The 26,892-nt window shown below is 37.9% G+C and overlaps 1 protein-coding gene across 22 annotated transcripts in view; it reads right to left on the reverse strand.

Annotated features, from left to right (window-relative positions):
* The window catches only part of GSAP (gamma-secretase activating protein), a 105,915-nt gene that overhangs the window by 40,129 nt on the left and 38,894 nt on the right, over positions 1–26,892 (reverse strand). For 13 of the 22 annotated variants that reach the window (XR_010158552.1, XM_063814576.1, XM_063814578.1 and 10 more), the window contains 10 exons: positions 26,341–26,445; positions 25,880–25,939; positions 24,082–24,125; positions 23,094–23,179; positions 11,624–11,701; positions 9,868–9,945; positions 4,556–4,648; positions 4,214–4,431; positions 2,575–2,644; positions 1,949–2,031 (listed from right to left, as the gene is read on the reverse strand). Coding sequence is in view for 20 of the 22 variants with exons in the window: in XM_016945993.3 (XP_016801482.1) it covers positions 1,949–2,031; positions 2,575–2,644; positions 4,214–4,431; positions 4,556–4,648; positions 9,868–9,945; positions 11,624–11,701; positions 23,094–23,179; positions 24,082–24,125; positions 25,880–25,939; positions 26,341–26,445 (915 nt within the window). In the remaining 2 variants the exon portion in view is untranslated. Of the gene's footprint in view, positions 1–1,948; positions 2,032–2,574; positions 2,699–4,213; positions 4,432–4,555; positions 4,649–9,867; positions 9,946–11,623; positions 11,702–23,093; positions 23,180–24,081; positions 24,126–25,879; positions 25,940–26,340; positions 26,446–26,892 lie in introns of all 22 variants that reach the window. The other 9 variants (XR_010158551.1, XM_063814574.1, XM_063814575.1 and 6 more) reach the window with 1 other exon arrangement.

Raw genomic sequence — 26,892 nt, forward strand, 5'->3', positions numbered from 1 at the left:
TGTATAAGAAAATATTTTGGGAGATGTAATGTAGAAATAAAAATTGATATTTGTCTATAATTTAAATGACCGAGATTTTACTGATATAGAATATTCCTGTAAAAAAGGGTATCATGGGGACAGAGAAATAAGTTTTCAGAACATGCAAACAACTAAGTTCTTCAATGTGACAGTTGAAAGCCGTGATAAGAATCTATTGTGTGCTTCATTTATCACTACAGAGGATACCTCAAAAAAAATTAAAATTTCATTACAGTTTTGGTTATAAATAGCATTTTAAAAGAGGTATAGTTGTTTGCAAAACATAATTCAGGATTATCTATGTGTAAGGGCATCACATTTTCTATTATCTTAAAAAATCCAAGTCAGTTGTCTCCTACAAAAATGTGAAATCCATGTTTTCGCCTGTGGAAACTTTTTATTAAGGTTGTAGCATTAAGAACATTTGCAGATAAGAGAAAAATAAATGATTTGCATCACAGCTAATGATAAGCATAGACTGATAGATTTTCAAGATTAGAAGAGACCTTTAAGGTAACCTAGTCCAACCACAAGAAGTTTAAAGCAACATGGCAAACCCCAAGATTAGTTCAGTACAGGGAGGTTATAACCACAGGTTTCTTTATATCGCTCTTCTTGGACTTCCTGATGTCACCCTGTGCGTGTCCACAATAGCTGCTCCACCCTGCACAATCTTGAGAAGTGCAAAAGGGAAGCGTTACCCTCAGGGTGATATTCTCACACCACATCCAATTAACATGTGGCTCAGTCTTTTAACACAACCCTGGGAACCAGTGGTCCCAGCTGCCTCCTGGACACTTTGAACACAGGACATAACAGCAGGGGGTTGGTAAGGGAGGGAGCGGAGATGTGCATTTCCTGACTCTGGGGTGGTGTAACCTGCAGACTTCCTGCCATATGACCACAGGGTCTGCATGTCTATTCACATGTGTTCCAAAAGAAAAATGTGGGCGCCTAGAGAGGGAACAAGTTCAGGCCTTTCTTTCCCTTAAATTCTAAGGTGGGGCATAAAAATCTAATAACCACGACAGTAAAAGACAAAGAAAAGGCCTTTAGGAAAGCACTGCCACTGTGCATACCAAAAATTTAGAAATTAATCAAACACACTTGATACATCTTTTTTAAGGACTATATTTAGACAGGGTCTAAACATAAAGTGTCACCATTTACTCTAGTACATATTTTCCTATGACTGTCTTATTTAAATTCAATTTATTTTTCTAAGTACCTTTTTGATATAAACTTCTGCCTCAAAAGCAAGCATGTAGTTCTAATATCTAAATAAGAAACATGAGGCAGAACTTTTTCAGGCACAGCCTATGTACGGTTTTCACTTGCTGGGCCAGCAAAGCTCTGTCTACTGTACCATATTCAAGAGAAAATGAGCAGTGTTTTAGCTCAGCACATCCTAATTTAAAAGGAGGGAGTCAGAACCGACAGGGAGAAAAAGTCATTTGGGGTGAATGTGCCTAAGATTGCTGACTTTTACTGATCCTGAAGCTCTAGAGTTATTACAGACTTTTTAATGGGGCTGGAAAAAGGGGTCATGAAGGTCCTTATCTACCAAGTATGATAGCAGCAATCCACCCATTCCTCACTTATAAAAACTCAGTACATATTTTAATCCACTCTAGTCACTTAGAAAATAAAAATACCATGATAGAGGTTTAGTTCTGCCTGGTAATAGGAAGAATAATAAATACCCTGTGTACCTGCTCCTTTGGTTTTACTGTTTTTATACAAATACTTTTGGCCAATAGCAGGGATTTGCTATTACTTTTCTGCCAAAAAAAATTCAACTGAGTTCTTTATCAGTCAAAACAGTAGTGAAATCATGACCTTGATGGCTATAAGAGAGGTGTCCAACAACTGACCCACAACTGTGAATTGATTTTATTTGCATACAGCATACACAGTGTTAACTTACTGTATTCCAAGTGAGCACTGAGGAATGTGGCAATAGTTTGTCCATGTTACTTGTCTCTGAATATACACTCCAGTATGAAGAAGCTGAGTAGATTTTTTTTGAAACAGGGGGAAAAAAGATGTGGTTTAATAAGATGATGACAGCATTGTAATTCAACCAAAACAAGCAAACCAACAAAGTTTTCATTGTCTTATCCCTCATCCTCAAAACGGTAACCATTATGATTTTATCTACTGACTAAAATGTTCAGGTTCTGCTTTTTACAATGAGAACAATAACTTAGTACCATATCTACCCAAATGACATTATATCATTTCATACGAAACCAGCCAACACAAAACTGGGCTAAGAAAGTTACATCTTACTGGAAAAAAAAAATCACTAATAAGGTTATAGAATCAAGATCCTATCTTGTATCTCATCAATCTCTGTACAGCCATAGCTTCTTAGAAAACCACAAGAGAATGAAATTTAATTAGCTGCTGACTCCGATAGAGTTTTTTTTTTTTTTAATGTGCTCCAAAGCAGCATTTGGACAGGTTGAGGCATTCACTATCAATTTACTGCTTTCCCTCAAGCAAAAAGGTCAAGTATTCAACTTAAGCTGCAACATCAGCAACACTTACCAATTATAAATTCCTGAATGAGGTCAAATGAATGGCAGGCAGAGACATTCTCAGAAATCCATTGAATAATCTTTAAAAAGTCAGACAGAACTCTGTTGGTATTTAAATCTGCTCTCTGCCTCCACTACCAAAGAAGTACAAATATACATGAATCTTTTGCATTCTATACCTATTTTAGAATTGCCTAAGAATATACTCACTTCTATACTATCTTCAAGATACATAATGCAATTCTGGGTAGGTAAAACAGTATTTTATAAGTGAGATCCTTTTTATACATCTTTTTAATAAATCTCCTTGGCTGGAAACCAAATAAACGTTCCTCAACCTAACGTTTGTGCAAGAATAGGTCATGTTATAGCAAAGCACCAGTGGAAAGAGCCGTGGGATACAGGAAAAAAAGAAAAACAAAACCACTAGGCTTGGGGGCAGCAGAGCTGGGTGTGAATTCCAGCTGGGTCCTGGGTGTGAATACGGACACACCAGTTAACCTTTGTGAGCATCACTGTACTGCCTCCTGAGGGAGGGATAATCCCTGCTATACCATCAACTCGCTCATCTCCATAATCATCCTCACCTGCTAGAGGAATGTTTGCCATCTCAGCACTGACAGATATTATAAGGCATGCCTAACCATGGTGCACACTTGCACTTCTGCTCCTACCAGTAAGCTGTTTAATTCAAAACCGATTTATGTTATTGTACTTATTTTCAAAATTAGGTAATATGATATTACTATCAACAAGTAAAATGTGGATGCAGAGAGTGTCATTGGGTCAGTAAAAGTTGAATGCTTTGTAAAGAGTCAAAGTCATGTCTCTAAAACACTAGAAAATTAGGTTTAGGGGAAACAACTAAAAAAGACTGGGTAAAAAATGCCTGGTATACACAGCTTGCTTTGTAAGGGTCTTTAAATTACTATATCCTTAGAAATAAAAATTTTTAAAAAGTAACAGGAAGTTAGATGTAACTCATTACTAGTGCTTTTATGCATGAAAAATGATGTTGAACTTCAATTAGCAGATGCACAAAGAAAGGCTTGAGTCAAAACATGGGTGAATAATGTACACTGTTATGTTTCAGGTTAAAATAAAACGTCTAATGTCTTTTTTTTTTTTTGTAGTTAACCAGCCACGCTTTGATCTTAACCACATCTGATAAAGAGATTTTTCTGACTTCACAGGATAGCTGTAAAATAACACAGAATGCACGTGGAAGTACTTAATAAACTCTAATGTGAAATACAAATGTAAGCTATTTTTATTACAAATGTAATAAATATCTGCCACCAGATTTTAGTCCTTTTGATAATTATAGATCAAATACAGACCAGGAGAAAAAGCAGATATTTAAGAAACGCATTATTTACTGAGCTCTTCATTGAAATATTACTGACATAGCTAAACTCTTATTCCCAATATGGAAAAGGGGGTACCCAAAAGAACAGAAACACCCTGAGTGTGAGACCTGGTAGGGATCCATAAAAAAGCAGCGCAAAAGATGACGATGTCAGCAGCAAGGCCATACACCTCAATTAATTGTTACTAAATAAAAATAACTCCTGACCATTTTCAAGCACAAAATAAATATGTTCAGTGTCATCTATCTGCCCATTGTAAAACATGAGCTATCTTCTCACCTGGCCTTCCAGGAACTGCGCACCTTGACCGCAGTAGAGCGCACAGTGCAACGCAGCCATCTTCTCGCAGTCTAAGCAAGTGTTCTGCAGAAGCTGTAATAAAGACGACTGGCTGAGCAGTGCTCTATAGAGCTTTCCAGAACAACAATCCAATACCAGGGACCCTGACAATGACTGTAAAGGGCAATGAGGTAGCATATCAATCATTTCATTATTTCCTGGCAAAAAAAAAAAACACAGTAGATCAGCAAATAAAAGAAACTCCTTTCACCCAAACATAGATATTAAAGTCAAAACAAACTCAAATGGGCCACCTCTACAAGAGAAAAACTATAGCCGTACCTGTCAGAAAGAGATTGTGGCAGATCAGGTCTGGATGTTGAACATTAAGTAGATGGAAGAAATGACCAGGTAAGTAAACAGCCACATAATAGTCTATAGAAGAGAAACATTTATGTCATCTACATGTGGTAAGAGCTGCACAGGTACAGAATGTCACATTATCCCTGCTTGTCTCTGAATATCTCAAAAGGCAAAAGTTTTACCAATGTAATAAGCTATTTAATGACAGCCCGTTTTTTTTGTTTGTTTGTTTGTTTGTTTGTTTGTTTGTTTTTTGAGACAGGGTCTGACTCTGTCACCCAGGCTGGAGTAGCGGTGGTGTGATGTCGGCCCACTGCAGCCTCAAACTCCTGGGCTCAAGTGATCCTCCCCACCTCCGCCTCCCAAGTAGCTGGGACTACAGGACTGTGCCCACAACACCCCACTAATATTTTCTATTTTTATAGAGATGGAGTCTCACCATGTTGCCCAGGCTGGTCTTGAACTCCTGGGCTCAAGCAATCCTCCTGCCTCGGCCTCCCAAAGTGCTGGGATTACAGGCATGTTGCCCAGGCTGGTCTTGAACTCCTGGGCTTGAGCAATCCTCCTGCCTCAGCCTCCCCAAATGCTGGGATTACAAGCATGAGCCACCACACCCAGCCACATTTCTCTTACTAGGTAAACCTCATTTATTTCCATCTTTGGCTAATTTTCTTCAGATATTTAGCTATGGTTATCTTAATTTATACCTGCAGTTTTGTTTCTAAGTGATTTGTGGTTTTATGTGAATCTAAATGATCTCAGAGCAAATTAGAATAAAAATATCAAGCAACACGAATTATTCCTTAATCTGATAGGCTGGAAATAGCCTATATTGGGAATTTTCTTCATAATTTCTGCCAGTTTCGGGAAGCTCTAAAATTTTGTTGCCCATGTTTGTCCAGTGATCATCATTATCATCATCAGTAGCAGGAGCATTTTGTTTAGAGAACCTTTAAATCGATATTCATCAGAATAATCTCTGCAGACACATTGACACTTTGTGAAGTACTAATTTATTTCCTTGCATATCAAGCTGACTAGAATTCACACCTTCAGTCCCTGCACTAGATATTTTTGTATCAAGAACATTTGTACTCAGATGGAGACAAGGTATAAAAAATAGGTTTCTGGAGAATGGAAGGGTGGAAGTAGCCCTTGCCAATACTTTTTCTAGGATCTTAGAAAACAGAAATTCACACAGTAGTAATTTTATATAGATGAAACATTTAGATTATAAGTGAGCCAGCTAGACTCCTTTTCCTAAGAAGTGAAGGAACACATGCTAATCATTTGCATAGAAGGCGTTCTGTGGAAAGGAAAGAGGATATAGAACTCAAACCAGTTGACTTACAAGTGTCCTTTCAGTCAACGTGGATTAAATGATGCTAAAGTGCTTAGCACAAATGGTTGCAATCATCTTATTATAGCAACACTTTACTAGAAAAACACAAACAACAATACAGTGGGACATAATGGAAAGGGTATCGGCATCAAATGACCTAGTTACCTCCCAGCTGTACCACTTAACTAGTTAATTAGGATGGCACTATGTCCGTGGGGTGGTGGCATTTGAAAATATATGACAGTGATTTGGGTTGTTAACATCATTGAGGTAGTGAGAGGGAGATTCCTATTTGGCATTTGGTGAGTGGGCTCTAGGGATGGATGTTCAGTCCCTCAATGAACAGGGAATTTTTGTCTCACCAAAAGGGGCAGTAGTATCTGTGGTAGGCTGAATGATGGCTCCTGAAGATATGCACGTGCTAATCCCCAGAGCCTGTGAATAGGGTAAAAGAGACCTTGCAGATGTGACTAGGATCTTGAGATGGGGAGACTATCCTGGAATATCCAGGTAGACACAGGTAGGCACAAAAGTCCTTATGAGAGGGAGATTTGACTAGAGAAGAGAAGACGACCATACGATGAGGAAAGTAGTTGGAATGAAGTGGCCACAAGCCAAGAAATACTAGCCTCTAGTCAGGGGTGTCCAATCTTTTGGGTTCCCTGGGCCACACTGGGAAGAAGAAGAATTGCCTTGGGCCACACATAAAATACACTAATAACAGCTGATAGCTAAAAAAAATTAAAATCTCAAAAAAATAATGTTTTAAGAAGTTTTACAGATTTGTCTTGGGCCACATTCAAGCCATCCTGGGCTGTGTGCAGCCCATGGGCCAAGGGTTGGACAAGCTTGCTCTAGAGGCTGGAGGGAGGACGCAAGGAACAAATTCTTCCCTGGAGCCTCCAGAAGGCACTAGTCCTGCCCACACTTTGGTTTAGCCCCTTCAAGACTCATTTCGAACTTCCAACTTTACAGAACTTTAAGAGAATATTTGTGGTGTTTGAAGTTCTAAGTTTGCCACAATTTGTTACAGCAACAATAAACTAATACAGGATATGCTAACTAGCCTGATTTGATCATTCCACAATGTATATAGGTATCGAAACACCACATTGTACTCCATAAACATATACAATTACTATTTGTCAGTTAAAAACAAAATAAGGTAGGGTATTATTTTTATTGGCTGGGCACGGTGGCTCACGCCTGTAATCCCAGCACTTTGGGAGGCTGAGGCAGGTGGATTACTTGAGGTCAGGAGTTCAAGACCACCCTGGGCAGCATGACAAAACCCCATCTCTACAAAAAATACAAAAAATTAGCTGGGCATGGCGGCATGCGCCTGTAATCCCAGCTACTCAGGAGGCTGAGGTGGGAGGATAGTTTGAGCCCAGAGGCAGAGGTTGCAGTGAGCCAAGATCATACCACTGCACTCCAGCCTAGGCAACAGAGCAAGATCCTGTCTCAAACAAACAAACAAAAAAGTTTGCTAGGAAGATTTGATGAAATAACTCTGTATAAATTTGTTATATTTTATTTGCTGACTTTTCTAATAAAGATCTTATATGGAGAAGAAAAGGTACTACACATAAGCAGACGCTATACCTACATTCATATGCCACATGTAAAATGGATACTTCTTATAATTTCAAGAAAATACTTTAGTCACTTATATTTAGTTAAAACTTTAATGCTTGAAAACATTTAGACTGAAGTTTTATATTTTTAAAAATATATCAAAAATGCTATAAGATAAAAATCAAATTCTATGAATAAATCTTTTTAAATTAAGTACTCTAGGATTGTAACACTGACAACACTAATTATCTTTTCTAGTTTGGGTAGTTATGTTGCATACTGTTTGGGTGACTGATGGGATCATTTCACTTCATTTTCTCTCAGTTTATTCTGGATTGCATTACAGAAAAATACTAGAACAAAACCTCTAAACAAAACACTTGATAAAGTTTTAGTTGAAATAAAATGCTAAAAAACAAAAATTACAAAATGTTTAAAGAAACTATTAATAGGCTAGGCACAGTGGCTCACGCCTGTAATCCCAGCACTTTGGAAGGCCGAGGCGGGTGGATCACGAGGTCAGGAGTTCAAGACCAGCCTGGCCAAGATGGTGAAACATCGTCTCTACTGAAACTACAAAATAATTAGCTAGGCATGGTGGCGCGTGCCTGTAATCCCAGCTACTTGGGAGGCTGAGGCAGAGATGGAGGTTGCAGTGGGAACCTTGAACCCGGGAGGCGGAAGTTACAGTGAGCTAAAATTGCACCACTGCACTCCAGCCTGGGAGACAGAACAAGATTCCATCTCAAAAAAAAAAAAAGAAACTATTAATAATCTAGTGTCCCTTATAAAAGACACTGAGGTAAGCCTAAGCACAGAGCTCACTCTTTCTGAGCCTCAGTTTCATTATCTGTAAAATGGGGATAACATCACCAATCAGAATTGCTGTAGGGAGCAAGATAACAAGTAAAATACTTAACATATACTATTCATTAAATAAATAGTAGCTCATTATTTATAAACATATCTTTCTTACATAGAAGTGTCTGGGGTTCATGGAAATTTTCAAAAAATTATTCTTCAATATTTTAATCAATATAAGCCCATTTTAATAGGGTGACAGTCCAGGGAAATTGCACGTAATAGCAAAAAATATATTACTCAAAACAATATTGTTGTCATAAAAATTACCTGTACAGCAGTTTTAAACTGGGCTATGATTTTGTGCCTATAAAATATGCTTAAGAAGGAAAGACAACATGTTTAAGATAGCCTATTTTTACAAAGCTTATATTTCTGGCCTCTCCACACGCTGAAGACCACAGATTAAATCTTGCCTGCCCTTTGCAAGTCATTCCCAGGGGTAAAAAAAGGAAGGATACCTTTGCCCTCACAAAGTGCTGTTTTCTTAGTGGAAAGTTTCCCACATCACTCTTGAGATGGGATGCTGATAAAGCATTGCTGATAAGAATCAAGTCCCAGACCCAGGAAACCTTCTATAATATTTCTCTCTCTTATCACAGGAAGCAGTAGAAACAGGCTTCCCTAAGGCAATTTCCCACAAATTCAGAGATCATGTTAAAATTTGCCCATACTGGCCCACTCAGCGTAAGTATCCAACCTCATCAATGGTATCATTCAAAATAAAAATAACTTTGCTCAGTTTCCTCACATTGCACTCTCCCAAACATGCGTCATGACAGTGGATGGACTGTGGAATAGGGATGGAAAAAGATATCAAAGAATTACATGCTCTAAACCTGAAACTCCTTTTTTAAAGGAAATGTTCCATATGCCATGTTCCATATGTAAGCAAGTAAATCATTACTTAGTCTTGTGCTAAACTTTGTGCACCACATCCTAACTGGCATGGAAAAGCAGCTTTCAGGGGGGAGGTACAACAAACCCTTTCTTTATTTTCCTCATTATACTCAGGTTCCCTTCGCCATATTTACTCAATCAAAACAACTCAAGCTGATCCATAAATCATTAATGGGACTTGGAAGCTTTTCAAGATTAGCAACAGGAAATAGACAATTTCCCAGAGGCCCCGTCCTCTCTATAATCAAGGGATAACATGATGTATTATTTCTCATGGGCTATTTGGGAACATCTCATACAAGTTATCATTTTTATGTTAACAAATAGCTTTTTAGGCTGCTACCAAAAAACATAAGAAAGCTCACAGCCTAGGTTCTCTAAAAAGGGAAGATACAACCCCCAACCCTTTTCAAGCCAAAGGCTAAGGAGTTGAGAGGGAAGGGTGTGTTCCAGAGAAAATCTTCTCTCATCAGATTTCAAGTGGGTCATTGATTGTCATCAGAATCCGAGTCTCAAAGAGACATGAGAAATGGGATAGTATAGAAGGCTGAGGTATACCATGCCTAGGAACAAGTGTTCAGAGCAGGGGTGTGATCTCTCCATCACTCACCAAGGTTGAGAAAAGTAATGCCCTTTGTCACGTGTGAGCCAACATTCTCAAGAGAAGTGGTGAAGGTCTTGCTGTGTCCTGCAAAGAGAGAACATGAAGCCAGAGAATGTTAAACAAAGAACTGGAACTCCACCCAAGGCAGTGACTATGTAACACTATATTTTCAGTGACCATGAAACTGGTAAGCAGGCATCTTCAGACTTCTAGATTTCACGGTTCCCCCCATTCTCCAAAAACCAGCATTGAAGGCAGATAATCTGAGTGCAGTCACACTCCAGTAGTTGTTCTGGGCTTATTATAATCTTAGACCATGACAGGTGGATTGTTCAGGGAGGAGAGGATCTGAAGGAATTTACTTAAAGATCCAAGAGATAGAGATGACCACATGGCTCATTGGCCCACATTCCTCAAGGCTCACCGCCACACACGTGCAGTCATTAAGACCCTCTGAGACTTCTCCAAATCACTTACAAATCCCACTTTTAGGTAGGAAGGGAATTAGTCGAGCTAATAACCTCAGTATATTGGCCTTTCCTGTCTACTTTCTAACTCTTAATCTTCAGAAAAGTTTTATTTACTGCCTTTGATCAATAGATTAACCATTAGAAAAATGTGTGAAAATTTTCCACAAAAATCTCAAACTTATACAACTTAAGTATGAATAGTATATATGTCTAGTTCTGAAGTTACTTTAGCTTCTCCATTAAGTTCTTAAACTTTTTTACCTTAATCTCTAACCTGAGGAGGTAATATCAGGTCCATCTATAGAATAAGCAGCTCTGGTGTGGCTTGGCATAATTTTTTTTAAATATTGGAAAAATTTTCATGTTTAAAAAAATTTAAATACACCCATAGTATATACTGCACAAATACTCATTTTAAGGAATTAAACAAGCAAAACAATAACTCCTTAGCATGGTTCAAACTAAAACTACTACAGGGCACACTGTGATTGACTACAGAACCAGGAGAAATTAGTTAGGCATTTGACGGCTTCTCCCTAGACTTTTTATCAATATCTTGGGCCATAGATGTGTGAAATGGAATAAATGTATCTTAGATCTAAAACCTGTTGAGGTCTGAGATCATGGACGCTTTTAACTGAAACCCTATTTAACTCTGTAAGTTAAATCTATACATACTTTCCAAATAGCGATAACTAAAAAGCAAATAAACACACTTTGGATAAATACCTTCCTTAGGATTGGTCCACAAGCCTAGAAAAATATATAGACCAGGATAAAAATATATGATATATAAAAATAACTAGCTAACTTGATACTCACCATTGACAACTTTCTTCAGGAAATATATATCCTGTAAGTATACAGATATAGAATGAACTGATAAAAATTGATTCCATGGTCATAATACTCTCAGCCGGGCATGGTGGCTCATGCCTATAATCCCCACACTTTGGGAAGCTGAGGCGGGTGGATCACTTGAGCTCAGAAGTTCAAGACCACCCTGGGCAACATGGTGAAACCCCATCTCCACAAAAAATACAAAAATTAGCTAGGCATGACGGCACACGCCTGTAGTCCCAGCTACTTGGTGGGCTGAGGAGGGAGGATCACTTGAGACCATAAGGTTGAGGCTTCAGTGAGCAGTATTCATGCCACCGCATTCCAGCCTGGGTGACAAAGGGAGACCCTGTCTCCAAAAAATTACTAATAACACTGTTAAGAGCTATCTAATTTGCTACTATTTGGAAAAAGTTATTATGTAAAAGTAACAAAGAAGACATGAAAAGTACCTTTATGAATGTAAAACACTGAATATGTGATTTGTTCCCAAGAGGCACACTTTGGGCTGTAACATACACACAAACTTCCTAGAAGAAAAAGGATATTTAGTAGAGTTTAACAGAATCTATGTCATAAATAAAGTTTCCTAAACCACTTAAACTTACTTCTATTCCTTTAGATGTCCTGTCTCATCTTACCTCATAGATTATTCCCAAGTCCTAGAAGTGGTCTATTAACAAGTTGCTAAGAAATTTCAAAGCAGTAATTTTTTAGTGCACACTATATAGCAACATATTGTGGCAGGCTATTGAAGGATAGGAAAATGAACACAGACATACTCCTGCATATGAAATAATGGGGTTCTAGACAGTTTCCAAAGCTTCATGAGATTCTCCTAGTAAGCATGCATTGTCCTTCCTTATCTAGCTTGTCACCTTCCAATTATTACTAACAGCTATGAACACCAGTTTATCAAAAATGTGTTCATTTCACAGAAAGTTACCAGTCTCTAGTTTATCTTGATTGAAAGGCAAAGTGTGATCTATCTTATGGGTCAGTGAAAACAAATGTGGCATGTGAGTCCATATCCATCCATAACTGAGTCACTGAAGGCATTGGCCCAAGGCCAAAGGAGAGCTCTTGGCATAGAGTGGCCTTTCCAGGTGAGTCTTGACCCCCTTCACTTACCCCATCACTCCAGAACACCCTCAACTTTCCCCACCTCTCTCAATGCGTGAAACTGTACATTATCTCTAGCAGCTGCTGCTGTATGGACTAATGTCCATCAGTGACCTACATACAATTGAGGACAGTATGCTTAAACAGGTATGTCTATCATTTATGTGATTAACTGAAATAGGAGATTGACAGGTAGAAAGTAACTTGACAAGGAGTCAGGAAACCTGAGTTCTAGCCCCAGAGCTAATGTTAACTAGCTGTGTGAATTCAATCGCTACTCTACTTCAGTGGATTTCAATGTTTCCTCTACTTTCCTTCATTAGTTTCATCATCAAAGAATCATGGTAGAAAAAAAGTCAGTTTCCCCTAAGAGGGCTATTCAAAGACATTTATAAGTATTCTGTTATAATATTTATCAATTATGACTTTTTAATGACATTTAACACTGCAAAGTATTGTCAGCAGTACATTTTATTGCAATTATCTTAAACACAAAATAGCAAAAAAGAATAACTTCATCAGATAACATGGTAACAATTCTATTAGATGTAAAATGACTGTTACGGTTACTGAGCACACAATAACAACTTTTCTTTACAATTACAGCTGACTCACAACTCACTGAGAATAAAAGTAATCTATCACTAAAGTATAAACAAAATAATAAGAGTTACAAAAGTCTCATATACCACTTGGACTGCTTTCATACAGTAAACATTATCAGCAAAAAACTACTTGTTTATCCATTCTTTCATATACTATAATCACAAGGAACATGAAATTGCTTAAAAAAAAGACAGACTTTAGATTCTCTAGTAATAAATGAAAATTAAAACAAGGTACCATAATTTTCCTTTAGAAGTAGTTTTTTAAATGATAATGAAATACTGTCAAGGGAGCACGTGCTTCTTACACAATTCTCAAATAGTAGTGAATGAGTCAACTAACACAATATCTCAGAAAAATTCTTTCACAGAGGGTTAAATATATTCATACCTGTTCACCCAGTAATTCTTTTAGGATTCTATCCTGGGAAATGAACATGATGGCAACATAGATCATAACCTCCATTCTAGCAAACTATCTGCACTCCATCCTTTAGAGAATGAAAGTTTTTTTCTCATTTTGAAAACAAGTAAGATGTACATTCTCAGTAAACTATCACAAGAACAAAAAACCAAACACCGCATATTCTCACTCATAGGTGGGAACTGAACAACGAGAACACATGGACACAGGAAGGGGAACATTCCACTCTGGGGACTGTTGTGGGGTGGGGGGAGGGGGGAGGGATAGCATTAGGAGATATACCTAATGCTAAATGATGAGTTAATGGGTGCAGCACACCGGCATTGCACATTTATACATATGTAACTAACCTGCACATTGCGCACATGTACCCTAAAACTTAAAGTATAATAATAAAATAAAATAAGTGAGATGTAGAATAAATGTACCTAATTACATATTCTAAGAACCATATCCAGAACTTATAAGCAAATATTTCCAAATTGTTAGGTCATGCTTAGTTGCCCCACCCAATCCCAAAGGGAAAAAAAGACACAGCAAGTTGAAATGGTATGTACACAGGCTCTGTGAAGCTATCCAACAGAACTGTCTTTGACAATGGAAATGTTATATACCTGTATAGTCCAATATGGTGGCAACTAGCCACATGTAGTCATTGAACACTCAAAATGTGGATAATATGACTGAAGCACTATTTATTTGAGACAAAGTCTCACTCTGTTGCCCAGGCTGGAGTGCAGTGGCGCAAACGTGGCTCACTGTAGCCTTAACCTCCCAGGCTCAAACAATCCTCCCACTTCAGCCTTCCAAATAGCTAGGACTACATGTGTGCCTGGCTAATTATTTTACTTTTTTAAGAGATGGAGTCTATGTTACCCAGGGTGGTCTTGAACTCCTGGGCTCATGTGATCTTCCTACTTTGGCCTCCCAAAGAGCTGGGACTACAGGAATTTTTAACTTCTATTTTCAGTTCAGGGGTACATGTGAAGGTTTGTTATATAGGTAAACTCATATCACAGGGGTTTATTTTTACAGATAATTTCATCACCCAGCTATTAAGCCTGGTACTCAATAGTTACTTTTTCTGCTCCGCTCCCTCCTCCCACCCTCCACCCTCAAGAAGACCCCAGTGTCTGTTGTTCCCTTGTGTTCAGGAGTTCTCATCATTTAGCTCCTACCTATAAGTGAGAACATTAGGTATTTCGTTTTACTGTTCCTGCGTTAGTTTGCTAAGGATAATAGCCTCTATCTCCATCCATGTTCCCACAAAAGACATGATCTCATTCTTTTTTATAGCTGCACAGTATTCCATGGTATGTATGTACCACATTTTCTTTATCCAATCTGTCACTGATGGGCATTTAGGTTGATTCCATGTCTTTGCTATCATGAATCACGCTGCAATTGACATTTGCAGACGTATATCTTTATGGTAGAATGATTTTTATTCCTCTAAGTATATACCCAGTAATCAGATTGCTGGGTCCAATGGTAGTTCTGCTGTTAGCCTTTGAGTAATCACCATACTGCTTTCCACAATGGTAGAACTAATTTACACTCTCATCAACAGTGTGTAAGTCTTCCCTTTTCTCTGCAACCTTGCCAGCAACTGTGGGTTTTTTTGTTTTTGTTTTTGTTTTACTTTTTAATAATAGCCATTCTGACTGGTATGAGATGGTATCTCATTGTAACCTCTATCTGCATTTCTCTAATCCTCAGTGATACTGAGTTTTTCATATGCTTGCTGGCCACATGTCTTCTTTTGTAAAGTATCTGTTCATGTCCTTTGCCCACTTTTTAATGGAGTTGTTTTTGTCTTATAAATTTAAGTACCTTGTAGATGTGGATACTAGGCCTTTGTCAGATGCATAGTTTGCAAATATTTTCTCCCAATTCTGTAGGTCGTTTGGTTTACTCTATTAGTTTCTTTTGCTGTGCAGAAGCTCTTAAGTTTAATTAGATCCGATTTGTCAATTTTTGCTTCTTTTGTGATTACTTTTGATGTCTTTGTTATGAAATATTTGCCCATTCCTATGACTAGGATGGTATTGCCTACGTTTTCTTTCACAATTTTTATAAATTTTGGGTTTTACATTTAAGTCTTTAATGCATCTTGAGTTGATTTTTGTGTATGTTGTAAGGAAGGGTTCCAGTTTCAATTTCTATATATGGCTAGCCAGTTATCCCAACACCATTTATTGAGTAGGGAGTCTTTTCCCCATTGCTTTTGTCAGCTTTGTTGAAGATCAGGTAGTCATAGGTGTGCAGCCTTATTTCTAGGTTCGCTATTCCATTCTATTGGTCTATGTGCCTGTTTTGGTAACAGTACCATACTGTTTTGGTTACTGTAGCCCTGTAGTATAGTTTGAAGTTGGGTAACATGATAACTCCAGCTTTGTTCTTTTTGCTTAGGTGTACCTTAGCTACTCAGGCTTTTTTGGTTCCATATGAATTTTAAGACAGTTTTTTCCAGTTCTGTGAAGAATATTGATAGTTTGATAGGAATAGCATTGAATCTGTACACTGTTTTGGGCAGTATGGTCATTTTAATGATATTGATTCTTCCTATCCATGAGCATGTTTTTCCATTTCTTTGTAACTTCTGATTTCTTTGAGCAGTGTTTTGTAATTCTCATTGTAGACATCTTTAACTTCCCCTCCCTGGTTAGCTGTATTCCTAGGTATTTTATTCTTTCTGTGGCAATTGTGAATGGGATTGCCTTTCTGATTTGGCTCTTGACTTTGCTCTTGTTGGAATAAAGAAATGTGAGAGATTTCTGTACATTGATTTTGTATCCTGAAAGTTTGCTGAAGTTGTTTATCAGTTGAAGGAGCTTTTGGGCTGAGACTATGGGGTTTTCTACAGAATCATGCCATATGCAAACAGGGATAGCCTGACTTCCTCTCTTCCTATTTGGGATGCTCTCTTGCCTGATTGCTCTAGCTATGACTTCCAATACCATGTTGGATAGGAGTGGTGAGAGAGGACATCCTTGTCCTGTGCCAGTTTTCAAGGGAAATGCTACCAGCTTTTGCCCATTCAGTATGATGTTGGCTATGGGTTTGTCATAGATGGCTATTATTTTGAGGTTTTCCTTCAATACCTAGTTTATTGAGAGTTTTTAACATGAAGGGGTATTGAGTTTTATCGAAAGCCTTTTCTGCATCTATTGAGATAAACGTGGTTTTTGTCTTTAATTCTGTTTATGTGATGAATCACATTTATTGAATTGCTATGTTGAGCCAACCTTGCCTCCCAGGGATGAAACCTACTTGACTGTGTTAGATTAGCTTTTTGACATGTTATTGGATTTGGTTTCCATGTATTTTGATGATTTTTGCATCAGCGTTCATCAAGGATATTGGCCTGAAGTTTTCTTTTGTTCTTATGTCTGACAGGTTTTCAGTATCAGGATGATGCTGGCCTCATAGAATGAACTGGGGAAGAGTCCATCCTCCTCAATTTTTTGAAAGGGTTTCAGTAGGAATGGTACCAGCTTTTCTTTGTACATCTGGTAGAATTCAGTTGTGAATCCATCAGATCCTGAGCTTTTTTTGGTTGGTAGGTTATGTATTACTGATTCAATTTGGGAGCTTATTATTGGTCTGTTCAGGGAATCAATATCTTCCTGGTTCAGCCTTGGGAGGCTGTATGTGTCCAAGAATTTATCTGTCTCTTCTAGGTTTTCTAGTTTGTGTACTTAGAGGTGTTCTTAGTAGTTTCTGATGATTATTTTTATTTCTGTGAGGTCAGTGGTAACATCCCATTTGTCATTTCTAATTGTGTTTATTTGGATCTTCTCTCTTGTCTTCTTAGTCCAGCATGGGTTCCTGGAGTTGTACATTTACTCACCACTTCCCTGGGTGGTGGAAGTTCCCCTGGCTCTGTGTCACTCCTAGGTGGGCTGTCATCCTGCCTTGCTTTTCGCCATTCTCCATGGGTCAAGTTGTTTCCTGGATTAGTCCCAATGTGAACATCTGGATGATTCAGTTGAAGGTGCTGCATTTACTCGCCCCTTCCCTGTGAGAGTGGCATTTACGCTTCCCTGTGAGAGTGGCTCACATTAGCTGCTTCTAGTCAGCCCTGGATTTTTTTCTTTAATTTTAATTAATGTAAATTCAAATAACCACATGTGGCTATTGGCTACCATACTGGACAACACAGCTCTAGAGCACTGGTTCTTAACCCTGACAGCACATTAAACTTACTTGGGATCACAGATGCCCAGGTTCCACATCAGAAGAATTAAGTCAGAATCTCTGGGGGGTGAGACTCAGGCATTTGTATTTTTTAAAGCTCACTAAATGATTCTAACGTGAACCCAGATTGAGAACAACTTTTGAAATCAGCAGATTTGGATGTGAATCCTGCTTTTGGCTTACTAAGTCTATTGCCTCAGGTGAGTTAATTAAATTATCTAAGCCTCAGTTTCCTCATCTGTAAATAAAGAAAATATAGAACTTATTTCACAGGGTTCTTGTGAGATAATTAAATAAGATAGTGTGTATAAAGAGATTGTTATTGTTAGATTGTTAGTTGCAAAGAAGTTATATCTGGCTATAAAGGTTAGCTGGTGTTATTCCGTAACAGTCTTGCTGCTATTTACAAGCTGGGGAAGCATGTTCTTAAGGGTGTATCCCGAGATGTTTAATGAAATTCATCAATGATGAAGATAGTATCTCAACGTTGGCTAGCCTTGGGGAAACCATTTGGACAATGAAAACTACTGTGGACAGTTTTCCAAGGGAAATTATGTTATTGGAGCAATTATTAAAAGGCTCTATAAAGTGCTAAAACATAGGCCTAATCGGGAACTTGTGAAGAGCAACTCTTGCAGTTATATGAATAGGAAGGAGAATTTACACACTTCCCTACTCACTACCCTCCCAGTAGGTGGTGCACAAGAAAGAATTACAGCCACTGACTTAGAACACACAAGAGCACTACAGCTTCAGAGTTGACTATTAGGTAGGGAAATAGTAAGATATGCTTTCAATGCTTAGAAAGTCTGATTTATCCTTTTTATTAGAAAAATATATAAACTCATGTTAAATAATACACAAGTGGCCTGACAGCAGCAGTGGCAGCAGCACTTTTGCCCACCACCAATCTCATGAGCACGCCCATCACCTAGATTGTAACCTCTAGTTCCTTGGAAGACAGCCGTCTTTATTTCTTAGTGCTGGGAAATTCAGGACGAATGTTTTCAAGAATATAAAAAGTAATGCTGAAAGGACAAAATAGCTTCTGAAGACCAAAATGTGATAGCAAAATGTCAAATATTATTATATCATCATCATTAATGTAAATAGTTGAAATAAGTTTGTATAAGGGCCTAAGTCCATCAGCATTCCTTTCGTGAACCACAGTTTCTGGCCTCTATGCCAGTGAAGAATTCAGCTTTCTACTATAGAGGGAGTCACATTTAGATTAGACTCTTTGCTTCCTTCTCCTATCCTATTTTGCTGGAATAGATTTTGTTTAACAACAAAGGTAAAAAAAAAAACACTTTTGAAGAGTAATATAGGAAACACATGAACAATTTCGTAGTCAAAAAACAAAAGGTTGCTTTTCTGGCTTGTTTCATCTTAAATCTGGAAGCATCTCATTTGAAACAGGTTTTTTTTTTTTATTTTTTCAAAGCTGATTGTGAAGAGTGAAGCTTATTTTCTACCCTTCCACACACTGCCGAGAAGGGGAAAAACAGACTCTTCCACAATTTATGTCAGATAAACCTAACATTTTATTAAATATGTCATAACTAGCCCCATTTATAACTTACAGCTAGTAATGGTCACGAGAAATTCCTGTGGAAATAGAAAAAGGAATAAAAAGCCGCACTGGATTAAAGCCAAAATGATTGTTCATATCCAATAGATTTAAAGCAAAGTACCAGGGGCCAGGCGCGGTGGCTCACGCCTGTAATCCTAGCACTTTGGGAAGCCAAGATGTGTGGATCATCTGAGGTCAGGAGTTCGAGACCAGCGTGGTCAACATGGCGAAACCCCGTCTCCACTAAAAATACAAAAAAAATTAGCCAGGCATGGTGATGTGTGCCTGTAATCCCAGCTACTCGGAAGGCTGAGGCAAGAGAATCTCTTGAACCCGGGAGGCGGAGGTTGCAGTGAGCTGAGATCGTTCCATTGCACTCCAGCCTAGGCAACAGAGCAGAGCAGGACTCCATCTCATTCATAAATAAATAAATAAAGCAAAGCACCAGGGAAGAACCCACACTGCTCCCTCCATGTGAGCTCCGGATCCCATCCCACCTTCTAAGCAAATTCACTATACCAGTTATCCTCTCTGCTATGTATTGTCCTGTTTCCTCTCCACTCAATATATGCTGTGAGCATTCAAACATCCTAGAGTCTGTACTGTCTTAAAATATTCCCTAAATCCTATTTCCCTTTCCAGCTGCTGCCTCTGTCATGTCTACACATGCTGCTATGACTTTTTTCAATTCCCATATGCCACTTAACCCAGCATAGTCAAGATTTCACCTCAATTCCACAACACAAACAGTAATCTTCATGCTACTAGACACAGTGGACTCCACCTCTCACTACCTATTCAGTCATTTCTTTGTGAAACTACCCTGTGCCTTCAGCTATTACAATACCATACTTGTTTTGGTTTTCCCTTTCTCTCTCTCCAGACATTCTTTTTTCCTTTTCGTTTGGATGTTCCACCTAACCTTTATATATTTATGTTCCCAGATCTCATTCGTAAGTGTCCTCCCTCCTGACCAAATACTCCCTCCTATGCCTTCAAATGCCAGCTATATTCTAAAAACTTCCACATTTATTCATTGCCAGTCTTGACCCCTCTTCTAAGCTCCAGATCTTTTAGTCAACATGTCTAAAACAAAACTCATAATCTTCCTAAACTCCACCAAAACCCCTAAAACCTCAGTAAACGACACTACTGTTCACTCATTTGCTGATGCCAGAAACCTGAGAACCATTCCTCTAATTTATAGCAAATTATCTTAATTTCATCTCCAAAATGCATCCCAAACCCATCTAGTTCCTTCCACCTGTACTGCCCATCCTAGTTCACCCTTATTTCAAACATAGGACTAGACTTAACTGCTCATCTTCCCACTTTTTCTCTTGCCTTCTCCAATCCATCCTCCATCTTTTTTTTTTTTTTTTTTAAGACAGAGTCTTGCTCTGTTGCCCATGCTGGAGTGCAGTGGTGTGACCTCAGCTCACTGCAACCTCTGCCTCTTGGGTTCAAGCGATTCTCCTGCCTCAGCCTCCTGAGTAGCTGCAACTACAGGCACGTGCCACCACACCCAGCTAATTTTTTTGTGTTTTTACTAGAGGCGGGGTTTCGCCATGTTGGCCAGGCTGCTCTCAAACTCCTGACTTCAGGTGATCTGCCCGCCTCGGCCTCCCGAAGTTCTGGGATTACAGGCGTGAGCCACCGTACCCGGCCCAATCCATCCTCCATACAGCAGCCACAGTGATCTTTTGAAAATATGTATCTAATCATGTTACTGCCTGCACAGACGCTTCAGTGAAGGAGTATCAGTGAATCCTAAAACTGACAGGTGAAAAGCTGAGAATAGAATAGTCACGTGGTGACAAAGTACCATCCTATAAATTACTAATTCAGAGGTTAAAATGTGCCCTCACAAGGGAGACATACAGTGGTTACCACTTAACCAAATGACCAGACTTAGCATCACTAACAGTAGGATATTCTGACATTATAGGCCTCCTGATCTGATACAAATGAGGTTCACAACATCACCTGTGAAGTACTCTCACTAAAAATGCTTAACTTATGTCTAACTGTGCCTTTACTCAGTTGTGTGTAGCTTCCAATTTACAAATAATGTATAGAGGAAAAAGTTAAATGCCTATGTAAGTAAACAATTGGATAAATCCAGAATGTGGATCATTCTACAAGACAAATGGCCTGGACTTTTCAATATGTCAATGAAAAGAAAAGAAAGGCAGGGAGTAGGACATGAGAATTGTTGCACATGTTAATGCAAGACTATGAAGATTTAAACGGCCAAATGTAATGCATGAATCTTGATGGAATCCTGACTTTAAAAGTTATATACATACATATTTATTTATATATACACACATGACATTTTTCAAGAAATTATGAAAATTTGAATAGAAAATAAAGTTTATTGATTAATGTGATTAATTTATTTCAGTAATAAGGGAACAGATTATGTAGAAGAGTGTCCTTAATCAAAAGAGGTGTGTACTGAATTATCTAGTGGTTAGGTGTTATGATGTCTGCAACCTATTTTTGAATGGACTTGGTCAAAAAATAAAATTATATATATATATAGTGAGAATGATAAAGCAAATACTGTAAATGATATAATTGTATAAGTAAAAGGTAAATGGATGTTCATTATATTTTTGAACTTTACAGTGAGCTTGCGCATTCTCAAAATAAATTGTATAGTAACAAAAAATACCCTTCAATGACTTCTCATCACTCTTAGGATAAAGTCTAAAATCCTCCCATGATCCACAAGGTCCCACACAGCCTGGCCCCTGCCTACCTCTCCAGCTTTCTCTCTCTCACTCACTCTACTTCAGTGACATGGTCTTAGTTCATACATATCCTTCAAGTCTCTACTGAAATACCACCTCCTTGAGCTCCCTAGGACTGGTGTATGAAGGGATGAGTACAGCTGAGGGATACCTGGGATGGACAGGAAAAAGGGGGATGGATTATGCAGGAGTGAAGTGGGAAAGGGGGCCATTTTCAGGACTAAGAATGGAATGGGATGGGATATCTTGGAGGGAGGCAGAAATGAGGATAGACTGGCTGAACTAGAACATGGTTGAAGATACTAATATCTTCTATTAAACCTCCATAAGTTTTCATGAATTCCTATAATGCTCATTCATAATATGATTCTATTTAAATACTAAGTGTGCACTTATGTAATGTCTAAAATCTGTGCCAAATAGTAACCTTTACGCTAATAAAGATCAGAGCAGTTTTACTTATCATATCCCCAACACCTAGCAAACAGTAAGTCCTCAATAAATGTTGGCCTAATGGGTGAATATCCCACAATAATTTGGCTTTAAAGGAATACAATTTTAGTCCAAATGCTACTTAACTCAAGTAGTAAATGTCCATTAAAGTTGGGATATTAAAAATGGCTATTACATGTAGTTATCAGAGCTGATTGTTTAGATGATTATTAAGGTTAATGAGCAGTTTTTCACCAGATTTATTGAATGTAATCATATTCAGCTTCTCTCATCTTTAGGTATTTTCTTTACCCTCTCCATTTTTTCTATCTATAAAAACTGGTATTAAGGAACAAAATATTTCACATTAATAACTTTATGTCAAGCTCTGATTGTTACATTGGTGGGCTGCAGCATGGCTCTTAAAGCCAGGTACATAAGTTTAGAACCAAACACATCAGTAAGCCTGACACAGAAAGCATAGCCATCGCTGTTTGTCATTTGTTAAAAGATGAAGCAGGTGAGAAAATGTAGATTGGTTAAATACAATCCATTTTCTCTGTTAGAACCATACAAATAATAACTACTAGAAGAATAACTCTGCTGTTAAGAATAACTGTGGCTTCCTCAATACAGACAGTGTATATTTAAAATTAATGAAGATTTGATATATGACAATCCATATGATCACCAACATAAAAATGTAGCTCTGTTCTATTTTCAGACTCCATATAGCTAAACAATGAGTAAATTTTGTCTAGAACTCAAATACGGTTGAATAAATTGATAGATACAACCCTAGTTTACCTGTATGGTTGGTAAAAACACACAGAGTCAGGTGTTTGGAAAATTTATCTCGGTCTTGATGATAATCACATCCAAAGTTGACAAGTCTAAGAACATAAAGAATGAGAAATTATTGAATGCATTTAAAAATACATCCCTTCATAAAGGATGTGAGTAACCACTAAATAATATACCCACAGAAGTAGAAACACATTCCTGAGAAATTTAAGTAGATAACTTTTTTTTGGTTAATAAATTCTGTAGTTTTTTCAAAATACATGGTATATAAATGGCATCAGCCTGATAACAAGGAAAAAATATTACTTTCATCTTACATTTTTATAACTTTTCTGATATAGAGTAATGCACACACTAGTTTCAAAGTAAGCACAGCTAAATGTTCATATATGATGAAATAAAGCTAGTGAAATACTTAACGGTTCAGGATTATCATTACTCTAATTTAGGAAGATTTTCATGTCTTCTACAGATTGATGGCCTTATGCTTATTTTTTTAGAAGCATCTCATGTTCCCGCTACATGTAAAATAGAGTGGGAAAAGGAAAAAAACCTTGTCTTTTGTGTAAAAAGGAAAACAGAAAAAAAAAAAACAATTAATTCAGCTGAGCTACAAGTGGATTGACCTGTGACATCCTCTTTGATGGCAACAAAAAGGGTTTTGATGTTTGATTCTCAATGTAGCTCTCTGACCCATCGAATCCCTCTATTTAATCGCAGGGAGAAGGGTATATCCTTATACCAAAATAAATGGAGATGCACTACAGAAATAAATGGCTAAGAAAATCAATACAATTGACCTTATATGTAAAATCCTGGGTTCATGTTTGATAAAGTTGTTTATATTTGCTATGGAGAATGGGAATACAAAAAAAGATGCACACAGAATATCAAACTCTCTTTTTATCTGCATAATATAATGTATGAATAAATATAATCATTTTGCCCACAAGTATCTATAAAAATTAGTAACAACCTATGAATAACTTACTTAAATCCTGAGTTGCTTAATGATATGTCCAAGGGTACTTCAAACTGTCAAAAAAATCAAAGAAAATGAACCCAAAATGACAGAAAGTGATGACAGTTCTGTAAACCAGAGCAAGCCCAAGTAAACCAGAAAAATATTATGCTTGCCTAATAATGATATTTAGCCATCATTGTCTTCAGAGGTTATTATACTCCAAATCCATTGCATAGAAAGTCCACTGAAAATACTCTGGAATTTACATACAATCATGAGCTTGATGTTTGTTTATTTCTTAAAGGGCTAATGCTTGACAAACTTTGTCTTAGATTTGAATATCAAAAACAGGTTGTACAATAGGCCAATTGGAAGCAACCATCTTTTACAAGACATAGATGACTGAGTAAGGAAGGAAGGAAGGACTGGGTGTCTTTAGAAGGAGAGCAGAGGGCAGGAGGGGTAAGTGCAATTCTTGCAATGGCATAACAATCTGTATTAGATAGCAACATTAGTCCTACTCAAGAAGAATAGGCTGGCATGGTGGCTCACGCCTGTAATTCCAGAACTTTGGGAGGCCAAGGCAGGTGGATTGCTTGAGGCCAGAAGTTCAAGACCAGCCTGGCCAACATGGTGAAATCCCATCTCTACTAAAATATAAAAATTAGCTGGTCATGGTGACAGGTGCCTGTAATCCCAGCTACTAGGGAGGCTGAGGCAGGAGAATTGCTTGAATCCAGGAGGCAGAGGTTGCAGTGAATAGACAACATGCCACTGCACTCCAGCCAGGGCAACAGAGTGACACTCCGTCTTAAAAAACAAAAAAACAAACAAACAAAAAAAACACCATATTGTTCATCACAAAGATATTAAGAACCCTTCACCACAATTCTAATTTTTTTAATCTTTTTTTAAAAAATTCAAGTTCTTAAATTGAAATTTTCCTATTTTTAGAAGTTTTTTTTCCACTGATAGAACACAATGCTAACGTTCCCAATAGCTTTTTCAGGGGTAACGCTAGATTTTGGTTAAACTATACCCTCTCATTGACTTGTCTCTTTATTCTCAAATCCACCATCCTCACAAGTCCTTTGGGTCAAATAACTTATAACCCCTTAAAGCTATCTCTTACAGACCCCATCAATTATTAGGTTGGTGCAAAAGTAACTGCAGTTCTTGCCATTACTTTTAAATGATTAGAAACCGCAATTACTTTTGCGCCAACCTGACACCTTCTACTAATCCCCACTTACACATTTTTCTTTGATGTGAAGCATTCAGTTACTGGACATTTCTGGTGTGTGTTCTTCTAATGACCTACATTAACTGGATTTGTTATAGAGTGGAAGCCTGGAGGTGGCAAGAACTAATTTTACTTGCTCATACGAGTAACTAACACAACCATCAGGAATGCTAAAGCGCTGCTTATGATAACAATTCTCTTAAAAGAGAGTAATCTATAGGCTGGGCGCAGTGGCTCATGCCTGTAATCCCAGCACTTTGGGAGGCCGAGGCAGGTGGATCACGAGGTAAGGAGATCAAGACCATCCTGGCTAATACAGTGAAGCGCTGTCTCTACAAAAAAATACAAAAAAAATTAGCTGGTCGTGGTGGCGGGTGCCTGTAGTCCTAGCTACTCAGGAGGCTGAGGCAGGAGAATGGCGTGAACCCAGGAGGCAGAGCTTGCAGTGAGCCGAGATCGCGCCACTGCACACCAGCGTGTGCGACAGAGTGAGACTCCATCTCAAAAAAAAAAAAAAAGAAAAGAAAAAAGAGAGTAATGTATCATAAACTTTCCTGTAGTGTGATCATTTTCTGGACTTACCATTAAGTTATACCTCTCATCAGCATAAAATTGGATACATTTTAAGATACTCCTTGATTTCTAAAAGAGAAAACAGAATGGCATATTAAAAAACCAGGAAAAAAAGAAAAGGAAGCAGTCAAGAAGCAAACAATAATGAAAATATTTTCATTATGTTTAATAAAACTTCACTATTTCCATCAATGAAAATGTAATGATTAGTGAACTGCAGTAATAATAATGTCAAAATCAAATTGTTCTTATAAAAAAGAGTGCTGGGGCCAAGCACTATGGCTCATGCCTGTAATCCATGTTTTAAGAGCCTGAGGCAGGTGCATCACTTGAGCCCAGGAGTTCAAGGCTGCAGTGAGCTATGATCACACCACTGCACTCCAGCCTCAGCAAGAGAGCAAGACAATTAATATTTTTGTAAAAAAAAAAAAAAAAAAAAAAAAAGGAGTGCCCATGAACTAGTTTTTTACCTTCAGGTCAATGTAATATAATCTCTGTTCTGACATATCCCACTGAGCCCAAACGAAATCCTCAGCTATTCTGTCTCTTGGGAGATGGCCAGAATTTTTAATCACCTAAAAATGCAAAAAAAAAAAAAAAAAGTATGAATAACTTTTAAAGGAGAACATATCTGGAATTCATAATTATTTTCCATGTCTATCTTTATGATACATGTAAATATTTCCACAGTTCACTGTTAGAAGCTCCCCACCCCTAGTATACACAGTCTTTCCAGAAATGTTTTAAGACATCATTTCATTGCCTCCTCTTCTTCCCACGTATAATATATGATTTTATTCTTGCTCTTAGTTTAGCAGACAGGCTGAGGCTGTTGAAGACAACACCACACCTCCCACAAATCAATAGCTGCATTAATAGAAGATTCGGAACTTACTGTTCTGTACCTAACTCTCTTAAGTCAAGCCTCTGCAGACAAGAGCCCTCCACTACCAAAGACAGAGGCTGTGATGCCAAGGAAAAACTCAGGCCTGACAGTGGAAAGTAGTAGGCAATGACCCCAA

The sequence above is a fragment of the Pan troglodytes genome, chromosome 6 (assembly GCF_028858775.2).
Source record: "Pan troglodytes isolate AG18354 chromosome 6, NHGRI_mPanTro3-v2.0_pri, whole genome shotgun sequence".
Taxonomy (NCBI): Eukaryota; Metazoa; Chordata; class Mammalia; order Primates; family Hominidae; genus Pan; species Pan troglodytes.